The sequence below is a fragment of the Sturnus vulgaris genome, chromosome 2 (genome assembly GCF_052056855.1).
Source record: "Sturnus vulgaris isolate bStuVul1 chromosome 2, bStuVul1.hap1, whole genome shotgun sequence".
In the NCBI taxonomy this organism is placed as follows: domain Eukaryota; kingdom Metazoa; phylum Chordata; class Aves; order Passeriformes; family Sturnidae; genus Sturnus; species Sturnus vulgaris.
Genome location: NC_142244.1, coordinates 38,318,870 through 38,330,074, shown reverse-complemented (window position 1 = coordinate 38,330,074; position 11,205 = coordinate 38,318,870). Strand labels below are relative to the sequence as shown.

General features: G+C 42.4%; 1 protein-coding gene across 2 annotated transcripts; it reads left to right on the top strand.

The window, feature by feature from the left end:
• Positions 1-278: 278 nt before the first annotated feature.
• On the top strand, positions 279-9,373 carry DDIAS (DNA damage induced apoptosis suppressor). Of its 2 annotated transcripts, XM_088159290.1 has the most exons (6): positions 279-386; positions 509-633; positions 2,458-2,691; positions 3,445-3,606; positions 4,707-4,824; positions 6,592-9,373. In XM_088159290.1, the coding sequence occupies exons 3-6, from the start codon at positions 2,579-2,581 to the stop codon at positions 9,082-9,084; spliced, it is 2,886 nt and encodes a 961-aa protein (XP_088015416.1). In that variant the 5' UTR covers positions 279-386; positions 509-633; positions 2,458-2,578; the 3' UTR covers positions 9,085-9,373. The 2 variants fall into 2 exon arrangements, with proteins under 2 accessions (XP_088015416.1, XP_014731260.2); XM_014875774.2 differs by lacking the exon at positions 279-386 and having other exon boundaries at positions 500-633.
• Positions 9,374-11,205: the final 1,832 nt, after the last annotated feature.

The window sequence follows — 11,205 nt, the reverse complement described above, 5'->3', positions numbered from 1 at the left end:
CGGCGCCTTCCGATTGGCTGTCGGTCGGCGGTTAGCTCGCGCTCGTTTCGCGGTTGGCTGAGGCGGTTCCCATAGGTGTTTCGGCCGCGCGGCCTCCCTCGGGGAGGCAGCGATTGGCTGCCCGAAGCACGTGATCCGCCCGTCTCGCCTCTCCGCGCTGTTCGGGGGCGTGGCCGACGTTCTCGCTTTGTGATTGGGCGAGAGGGGCCGCTCTCTCCACGGAGTGCGTCGCGATTGGCTGAGCGCCGCCTCGTCCCGCCCCCGTGGTAGCCCTCAGGAGCCGCACTTCCGCCCTTCCGCTCTGCCCTCAGGCTGCGGGACTGCCCGACCGGCCGAGACCCCGCTGCTGGCCCGGCCCGAGCACACCGAGCACAGCCCGCGCCCGGGTCAGTCGGACCGGACCGGACCGGACCGGACCGGACCGACTGCTTGCTGTCGGCCGCGAAGAGGCTCAGGGGTGCAAACGGGACTGAGATGTGTTAACGACTCGTGCTTTGGTTTTCCTTAGGGAGAGAGCGAGGCAGCGGGATCACCAGAGGGCAGCAGGAACCGCGCAGGGAGCTCGCTGAAAGGCTGCGAGCGCGGCAGGAGCAGCTGGAGGGCTGTGTGATGATTCCCCGGCCGGGCGCTGAGGTTTGGGTTGTTTGGTTTATCACAAAAAGTTCAAGTAAATCTCTGGGTTTTATCTAAAAGATCTTTTCGTGCCGACTTCTTTCAGTCTGCCTCCAGCTAGTGAGTTCTGTATTTCTTCCAAAGGGAAATAGAGGTGGAGATCTTGAGTCTGTTTGCTCTTGACAGAACCTGTGTAAGCACTTACAGGCTATGCTTTATCTCCCGTATTTCAGTTTAATACTTGCAGTGTTCTGTGTTTTCTGTGGGGGTTTGTGTTGCTTTTGGTTTTGTTATGTGTTTTTTAACGTCTTTTAAAAGTGCAGGTAACAAAAACTATGTAAACTTTGTTTCTAGAGTTCTGAGTTGAAAACAAGTGGGAATGAAGCGCCTGCTAGTTTCTCCAAGCCCACCTTTTTGGGCAATAAAAAAATCAGACTTAATTTTATTACTCCTTTTCTATATATTGATGTGTTTTCTATAAACTTTTTACTGTTACCTTGTACTAAAATAAAATCTTTGTAACTAAAACAAAATAGTTCCCTTTTGGTAAGAATTGAAGGAGTTGAAGGCATGCACCATTCGATATACTGAGTCAAATGAGTCTCTGTTAATATGTGTATTCTGAAGAGATGTTTTTTTCTCATTTTGTTTGGTCCCCTATTACAGCTTTTCCCTACCTCCATTTTCCAGATGTAGAGAATATTGGGATTCTTTTTTATCTGAACTATTCAGAGTAATGAGTTTAGTCACTCACATTTTTCTAGTACTCAATATTTTTTTTTATCAGGATGCTGAGAAAGGTGTCCCAAAGGCAAAGGAATAGCCTGAAGTTTTAACTTTCTGTTGGCAAAATATGAACAAAACATCACTGTTGATTATAGAATATGGGATTTTTTTTAACCTGTAAAAGCCATACTTGAATCTCCTCTGTCTCTCTGGTCTTTTGCCTCTCAGAGAGAGTTTTGAGATGAAGATGTGGAATTCCCTTCTTATTCTGCAGTTTATTTCAGAGAGAGATTTATATTTAGCTACAGCTGTGATAAAAGAGCTTTTGCAAATATGGAATTTTAAGGAGTCATTTAATTCAGCTGTAGAGAACATTTTGGTCATTTAAGCTGGAACTCTGTGATTTGAGGTATTGGATGAGGCTCCAGGCAACTTGGTCTAGTGAAAGGTGTCCCTGCCCACGGAATTGGGGCTGGAACTAGGTGATGTTTAAGGTCACTTCTGACCCAAACCATTCCAGGATTCTGTGATTGTTGTCTACTTGTTTCTAACATCTGCTGAGAAAAATGTTGTCCACCTAAAATAGGGGAAGTATCCTAAAACTTGATGTTTTAGGCAGTATAGTATAATAAAGCCAAAATAAATCTGCTGGAGAGTAATAATGAATAAAAAAAACCTCATTCCTATTTATTTAAATGTTTAGTTCATCATTTATTTGTCAAGTTTGTATAGCCTCTGTTGACCAGGAGCTGCCCCTTTAGCTCAAAGAGTGTGATATTGGAGCAAATATAGTTGCTGTTATGAGCCTTTTTCAAGATTTTCTGAGTACTCTCTCCAAGTCATTGGTGTTGAAACATTTGCAGAATTACAAGTGCAGAGTCATTTCAGTTTTTAACCCCATGTTGTGACTTCATTCTAAATTAAGGAAAGTAATTAGCCATTTGCTGCAGTTCTGTGCCCAAGGAGAATTCTAATAAAGATCTCTAAATGCAAGTGAGAATTTGCATGATCTGTGTGCAATGGTGTGCAAACGCCATGAACAGTTCCTTCATGTTACATAGCTTTATCCTTTTTAAAATTTTCTTAGAGTTAATTAATAGAATTTCTGTTTTCAAACAGAGATCATCATTTCCTGAAGACTGCTGTTAAAATAACCCAACTGAAAGCAGTTAATGTTAACATCTAATGAGAACTCTTGGAACCATTTCGACTTACTCGTTTCAAGTGATGCTGTGAGCACATGAATAGTGTGCAGGGACTCTTGGCTGCCTCTGTGATTTCCATCCAGAATTCCTGCTTCGTCTATCCTGCCTGTCAAAACTGCTTTTCTAGGCTGACACTCGATTCCAGGAGGTATGTCTTGTTTTGGGGCTCATTTACTGATCTCCATTAACTTGGGGATCTCTGTTTGCTGAACACAAAACAAAGTGGTGAAAATACAGCCCCTCCTGATCAAATCTTGATTCTATTCCTTTTTGCATCTCATTCTACATGTGCAGTGCACCTGGTAGTCCTGTATGACTCTTCACTGAGAGCATGTCCAGAAACAGATGAGCTTTCTTTTTTAATTGCAGTGGTGGGTGAAATCTCTGACACTCAGAAGAACAGTAAATCAATGAATGTCGGCACTAAATGGAAGGAGCTGACTTTGTAAAACAAGGATATCTGTTGTTTCAAATGCTGAAGTACAAGATAACAGTGCTGTTTCCTGATTGTTTTTTTAAACCAAGGTATTCATACTCAAGATGCAGGGGAAAAAAATCCCAAACCAGAATGAAGTGTGAAAAAAATGAGTGCAGGGGATTCAAAATTGCACCCCAACAGTCTCAAAGCCCACTGTCCCTTCAATTTCACAGGCTAGCATTTAATAAATCAGTGAAAGAAACCAGAGTCATTCTGTCATAATAGACACATCTTGCTCTGAGCCTTTGGTAAGATTAATGCCTCAAGGAGTAAAGAATAAGAAAAAAAATCTTGGAGTTTTTTATGGAATATTTGATACATTATGGTAGTAATACTTAGAGCTGCAGATAAATTCTTACTTCAGCAGTGAGTAACAGAAGTTCATGTATTCAATTTGTATATCATTTTACTGTCTTTTGTCAGGTTCAACTGTCTAAAATGTGGCTGCACAGGTGAAGCTAAAGATTCAAGCTACAGATATAGGTTGTCCCTAAAGATTGCTGACACTAATGATTTGTTTGACATCACTGTTTTTGGAAGTTGCTTAGATCCATTCTTTGGGGTCACCGCAGAAAATCTGCAGAGGTAAGGAATAGATTGTCTGACCATAGCTGCTGCTATTTATTCAGCCTAAAAAAACTGCAATGAGCCTATATGGTGGGAAGATGAGTGGGAAGCAACTGCTAAAGTGCTCCCTTCCAGCATTTCCTTGGTACCCACCACCTTGAGAAAGTATTGAAGTTTGTTTCTTCTTGAAATCTTGGTGTTTTGAGATGGATTATTTGTAGATAGTAGAAGAAATCCTCTACTTGTCTATTGAAGGCAGCTACTTCCTGTTAAGTGAACCTCACTGCTTGGTTGGTTTGGCTTCTTCCTCCTGTCCTTTCTCCTTTTTATGAGATGATTGAATTCCCTTTGTTCAAGTAAGTTGGCTTTTCCAGACAGAGCCTCTGGGTTTTCTTTTTTAGCGGTTCGAATGCACCTTTATGACTATTTGGCAATATGGCCAAATTTTCCTGAAGAAAGAAGGGATTTCTAAGAAAGTCTGTTAGTCCTCAGAGCCTGACCACCCACATTATAGGGTTCAGATTTTCTGAAACGTGAAAGTGCCAAGATGGGATATTCAGATAGATTCCCTGTTTCTTTCTCTAGTCTGTTATTTTCCAATGCCTTGCATTATCACTGGCTCAAAGATGAATTGTTTGTAATGCCATATTAGCAGCATTAATAACATGCTTGTGACAGGCTTTCTGCCCTACACTGTACTGCTGTCAGCCATGAAAAGCAGTTATTTCCATGTGTTACATGGATACTTCTGTGCTGTAAAGGCTGGGCAGAAAGGATGTGTAAGGAATAGCAGCATCTTGATAGCATTGTACAGTTACAGTGTTGGCAGAAAAATCACAACCCATGTGGGGAACACCTGAAAGTCATGTGTGTATTAAACCTGTTCAGAGTGGTTGTTTTGTTTACTTTATCTCACTAACAAATTAGGTGAACTAAATAATTGAATTTATAGGTTCATGGTTTTCCTGTTTTCATTCTAAGTTTAGTTGAAGCTAGCACAAAATCTTCTCCTTGACTAATGTGTCTAATGTGTTTTCATTAGCACTATACTCCAGCTAAAATGCAATGTAGGGCTTCTTTCTCTGTTGGTCCAGTTCTTCAATATGTTTTTATTCTAGGTATATTCAAGACTTCAATCAGCTGTCAGGAGAAACAAACACAGAATCATCTACAAGAGTGTTAGTTCAAGCAGTAGAAGCCTGTTTCATTGGAAAAAGGTTTATATTTGGAGTGAAGGTAACTCTTTAATCCACATTTTGGCCTTTTATTGAGTTTCTGTAGCCAGTTAGGGGTATAGACTGAGTTATCAAAGCTTCAGGTACAACATCGTTTGGGAATTTGAGAAAATGTAAGGCTAAGACATGAGAAGGATTCTGCTTCTTTTCCCCAAGACTTCTGTGTTTTTTTTTTAATGAGTCACATCCAAAAACCATCTTGAATGGCAGTAGTCAGCTAAACAGCTTGTCAGGGTGCTTTTTGGAGAGCCTGAGCAATGCCAGCTCCTGTGCATATCAGTAACAGCTTGGAGTCTGTAAAAAAACTATGTATGGTTGGAGAAAGAAACAGACTCTCTTTCCAAGCACTGCCCTACCTTTCCCATGCCATGTAGTCTCCAGTCTGAAATGTGAGGAGAAGCACATGCCCTTGGTAGCATTTTAGTATTTCTGGATTTAAGAGCATTTTCAAATTGTTGTTAAAGCACAGCTGCTCAACATCTGCATTGGTGGCTCTTTTATGTGTTTAACACACTTTGAAATATTAGTTCATAGCAATATTTCTATAGAAACAGTCTTCAAGGTTCTCTTCAAGTGGTCATTCATATTATGGAATCTGTGAACTAAATCCTACCTCGCAGGTGTTTTGCCTCTCCCACAGGTCCAGTGAGTTTTGTATCTGAACTGAGAATTTTCCTGATGTACAGCATCTTAAGTAATGGAACTTGGAGGACTTAATGGATTAACTTTACTTACCTGGAACCCTTGACCAGGTCTCTGGGCTGATGCCTTGACAAATGTAACTAATCCTAGATATCACTGGCCTTGTGGCTGCTCCTGCACACACAGGAGCTGAACACACATTTGAAGGCTGTTTGTTCAGCCCTTGGCTGTAGACATTTCTGTATGGTTGTGTTCAGCTGTGTATACAGTTGTACCATCCCAGATAATACTGCTGATTCTGATCAACATAACATACATTATAAGGCTTACCAAGGAGGGTGTTGTCCTTGCCTAACAGCCTTCAGCCTCAAACCTTGCACAGACTCAGGGAGGAGGAGGGTTGTTGGAGATAACTGTATCTGCTTTTTGGCCTCTCTGGCTTTGCCACACCTTGAGGGGTAAATGAGAAAGGGTTTATCCACTTCTTAAAATACGAGCTAATTCTCTCTCCATTTAATGTCATTTTTCACCTGTATTTTCAGTGTAGACAGAAGCAGGTTTTATAAAGAATTGCAGTTGACACTCCTTTGAAACACTGCTTTCTAAAAAAACCCTGAGCAGATAAAGGTTGTAGCTTATTTCCCTTTCACGGAGGTAGAGCACAGAAAGTACCATGCTGGCTTTGGCAGCTGAGCTGCCAAGTCAAGTATCTGGTACCAGAGCGCTTTGTTTCAAGTGCTGCCCTGTGCCTTCTGGATAAAAGCAATGCACTGGCCTTAGGCTGCCAGCCATTCACACTGAACTGCACTAGAGGAAGCCCGGAAGCATCCAGTGCCCTAAAGGGAGGAAGAAATTTTCTGTGAAGTCCTTTCTCAGAGTCCTTGGTTGTTTTTCCAGCTCCAAAATTCTGTAATTGCAGCAAGCAAAGAACCTCTCACTGTGATGCCCTTTACAGCCCTTGCCAGGGTTTATTTCCCAGGGACTGCCTTGTGTGACAGACCATTTTGTATTCTCTTCCCTGCAGATCCTGACAAAAGCGAGACCTAAATTTACGCCTGACTTAAAAGACATGAGTTAATTTTTTTTTCTCTAAGTTGTTTTTTTTGTTTTCTTTCCCCCCTCACAGGGTTGTGCAAGGGAAGATGGAGGGCATTCTGCTGCCAGCAGCGTCTTGCAGAAGTGTTCCAGAATTAATAGAAGTACGAGAAACCTTGTAGCATGCCAGATCTTCCTGCCAAATGCTGCTGTTACTGGTTTTACTGTTATCGGCTACTTAGATCATCTCCTGCAGTCGGCAAAATTCAGGAGCTGTAATAACAGCTCATGTTTACCTGATGTGTCATCAGCTCTCGTAGATGAACCTCTCAGTGAGCTCAGCAGCTTGTCTAGCCTGAGCAGGAGCTCCTGTTTTGTTCAGTCTAGTGGCAGGGAAAGTTTTTTAGGGTGCTGGCAGCAGTCCTTCAGTCTGACTTCATCTGTTGCTTGGGTAACAGCGGAAGACTTTCCTACTCTGGAAGTGGGAAAGCTGTTGAGTGAACAGCATGAACAAGAGGAGAGGCCTGTCTCTGCAGAATTGGGCAATGTAAGCCTCAACAATCAAACTCTTTGGGACTCACAGTTTCTGATCTCTTCTGTGAAGGAAGGGGATAAAGAGAAGGATAATGAATCAAATTCACAGCTTAATCGAACTGACAGTATCTCTGCAACTGATAAATTAGAGAGAGTTTCCTCTTCAAACACCAAATATTCACATGGAAACAGTTCCAAGTTGTTACAACATCCCTTGAAACCTGAGGTAAAAAACAATTACCCAAAACCTAATAGTAGAAATTCTTGTTACCCAGAAAAATCCCACAACTCCCTTGTTTGCAAGAGAGATGCCTCAGCTCCTAATCACACAAACGTAGTTGGAGTGTCTCAGATGGACTCTATGCTCTGGGAAGAGCTCCCGTTCTCAGAAAGCCTAAATGAATTATTAGCCAGAATAGAGGATGGTAGAAGTGTTGTGACATCACCTAGCCTTGATGCAGGCAAACATGTCCATCTTGAAAGTAGCAAGTTGGGTGTAAATCTTAACAAATCATGTTCCAGGCAAGCTGTAGGTGATTTGCCTGCAGCCAGTGTCTCAGGGAGGCTCTTGCCACCAGCAGAGAATAATAGTTTGGAGAGCACAGTGTTTGCTTGTCATCAGTCAAATGCAAACCCTCTGAGTGATGTTTCACAATGTGAGTCTTCCCCTAGAGATTTATCTTCAACCCTCAAGGAAGGTGGAGCATCCTCGCCAATTACACCAGAGCCTTCTGTTTCTCAGAGCAGATGTGTGCAGTCCGAAGAAGCAAATAGTGACCCTGCAAATTCATCTTGGTCTTTTATTAGGCTGCATGGAGAAACCTCCTGTTTAAAAAACGGTAAGACAGCCACCTGTGTACATTCAGCATGTGAAAGCTTTTTAGCTGCTTGTGAAAATAAAGAAAACTGTTCTACACCAAGCCAAAAAACAGATCTTACACTCACAGAGGCCCAGGTCTCTGATCCACCAACTCCCAACAATGCGAGGAGGATATATAAAAGAGAATTAAAACCATTGACAGAACTGTCAGATAATACCTTAAAAAGTGTTAGTAGGAAAGAGCTGCAATGGAACACCAACTTCCCTGAAGGCAGCTACAATGCTTCTGCTGATCTCTTTGATGCAAGTGTAAGAGAGGTAGCAAAACCTGTGGAATTCTTAAATAAATCATGTAATTCTTTAATACAGGATGATACATTGACAGAGAAGGTCACAGCTGAATCGATGCTTTCTCCTGGAGGTGTTCCTTGTAACAGTTCAAAACTGAGCTCATCCCTACACAGGTCCCCTCATGCTTTCAGCAAGCACAGTACACCTGTAACTTCCTTCTTTTGTGATTCAGAATGCAGTTCAGTTTGCGCTCAGGACTTTGTTCCTTATTCACAGTCAACTCCTATGACAAAAGATCTGCAGAAACTATGGCCTGTTGGGGAAAGAAGTTCTTTTATCACCCTCTTCACCCCTAAGAATCCCACTAAAATCCATTCCAAAGGCAAGCGATCCAGGTCTTCCTTTCAGAACACTCTGCTGCAGCAGCTTACCAGCAAGTTAGTAAAACGTGGGAGACCAAGGAACAGGGAAGACAAAGAAAGTGGCAGCTCTGCTTCTCAGCAATTCCTTAACAGCCAACTGCCTGCCAGCTTGGAGGAGTGGACTCCTCCATCTTCAAACAAAGGGCTGAAACCAACTGCATCTTCAAATTTGAAAACAGTTAGCTGGGCTGCTGACTTGCAGTCCACCTGTGGGCATGCTGGCCAGAACCCTATTTCTGAAAGCAGAAAGAACAGTGAAAATGATGAAAATCTCATCCAAAATGAGGGAATAAGCCTTGGGGATAGAGCCAGGATTCTAACAATTCCTTTATCTGCAAGTGTCACTAAGACCTCGTTTTTAAATGATCCAGTCCTGAAAACTTGTTCCCCTCCAGAAGGGAGGAGTCACCTCCCAGGTGGAAATTATTCAGGGGTTATGTTGGAAAGGCCAACTGTCTGGTCCCCTGAGCTGTTCTTCCAAGCACAAACTCCTTTTTCCAATAAGCCAAAATACTAAGAAAGATATATTTCTATGCTGTGTTCTTTTTAATTATTTTTACAAACTTTTAGGAAGGATCCAGTGGAAGAAAAAAGCTACTTAAAAGTTAAATCGTTTATTCACCTGTCAACATATGTCTTGCAAAGAGGAGTTAGGTTTATTTTCAGACCTTTGTACCACAGAGATTAGGGAAACTACAATTTGTAGTTACTATATTTTCTTGAAAATAATTAGGATGTGCAATAAACACTTTTGTAAATGTGCGAGTATTGAATAGATCCTACTTAATAAAATACATGTAGGTGAAGGGTTTTAATGTTCTCTCTTGTCTTTACATCACAAGAGCAGCACTGGAATCCATGTCCACTCCAGATTCTTGCCTGATGATTCTGGCAGGAGAAGGGCCAAGTTTTCATCGAAGATTTGATGGTACCTTGTATCTGAGCCCATTTGGGATCCTGTGACTGCCTTGAGTTGGGTGAAGGGGACCGTCCTGAAAGCCTGGTAGCAGCTCCCAGTTTTCCTACAGGCTTTTTCAAGTTAGACTGCTAGTGGCAGATTCCTGACAGTCTTTCCTTTCCTTGCTTTAAAGTCTTTCATATCCCTAACCCAAAACAGCTGCCTTTAGGGTCATTGAACAGAGAAATCTTGGATCTGCTGCTTCTAAGCTTGTAAGTCAGGTCCTGCAGAAGGAAGTGTGAAGCTGGTGGCACAGGATCTGAGCAGCCTGAAAATGCTGACATTTTGTTGTGAGTGAGTGTTTTAAGGTCCTAGTGTGGCCCAAGAGGGTGGAGGGAATGCACCACACCTGTAGAACCAGAAACAGACCTAAAAGTACTTGCTGTGACTTTTGAGGTATAAAATAAATATAAACCATTTTACATTGTGACTGGTGACAGGGAGTGGTTACTTAGTTCCTACTCAACTACAAGGTGGATGTTTTTATCTTCCTGTGTTTGAGGCCTCATATAATTTCTACAACACCTACTTAAGCCTCCCTCTTTGTTCAGAAGAGTTTCTCAGGAATAAGGGCATTTACTCTCACTACCTTGTTCCTTATCCATGATTTTTAGCATGGATCACCATCACAGAACATACAGGTAAACTTTTTCAGTTTATCAGGCTTAAGTTCTTTCTAGACCTAAGTTCTGCACCTTCTAATCAAGTGTTTTTCCCTTTGAGGGATGGAAGGGAGAAGGATATTTGGAATCAAACAAGCTTCTTCTGTGGCTGAGCAGGGTATAATGGCAGGCATCTCTTGCCAAGGGTGCAGATGTGCTGAGGCTGCAGGCATTCGTGTAGGTAGACCCAAGAAAAAGTTACACATGGTTATGCCACAAGTCTGCACAGGTAAACTCCTTTTACAAAGAAGCTTTTTCAAGTCAGCATTGGTTGGTTTGGTTTTGTTGGTTTTTTTCCCCTCCTTATTTAGAGTTGAAATCTAGGCACAGGTTCAAAGACTAGCCTGACATTGAAAGGACATGGAGATCACTGAAAGACCTTATCTCTTCTTGCTGTCCCTAACAAGATACTCAAACACACCACAAAAGTTCTTCTAGTGTTTAAGGATCCTGCAACAGCAGATGGCAGTGGAAAGAGGCACAAGATTTCTTCTGACAGGTCCAAGCCCAGAGCCCTGCAGTCCCTGAACCCTCGACATAAATAGCAGAAAAAGGAATATTTTTTATAGCAAAGAGAGAGACAGAGAAAGCAGAATTCGACATCATAATTTTTAACAATGTTTAATTGATGAGCTAATTATGTTTTTAAACTGAGAGAGGGAAAATCTGGGTTAGATATACAGTAAAAATTCTTTACTGTGAAGTTGGTGAGGCACTGGCACAGAGAAAGCTGTGAATGCCCCATCTCTGAAAGCATTCAAGGCCAGGTTGGATGTGGCTCTGAGCAACCTGGTCTGGTGGAAGGTGTCCCTGCCCATGGCGGGGGGTTGAAACAAGATCTTTAAAGTCCCTTCCAGCCCAAAACCATTCTGTGGTTCTGTATCAAGGTAACCTGTGAATGGAGTCACTTGCTAAGTGTGGTGCCAGTGACAGCACTGTTGCAGAACACGGCAAGGCTCTGCTGTAAAGGACACAGAGCTGCCTATGCAAGACTTCCTGGCACAGCCAGAGGGACGGA

Coding starts and splice junctions, on each gene's coding strand:
- DDIAS (XM_088159290.1), top strand. CDS start 2,579: ATGAATAGTGTGCAGGGACTCTTGGCTGCCTCTGTGATTTCCATCCAG. Junction 2,692..3,444: donor CTGACACTCGATTCCAGGAG/GTATGTCTTGTT, acceptor GTCTTTTGTCAG/GTTCAACTGTCTAAAATGTG. Junction 4,825..6,591: donor GGTTTATATTTGGAGTGAAG/GTAACTCTTTAA, acceptor CCCCCCTCACAG/GGTTGTGCAAGGGAAGATGG.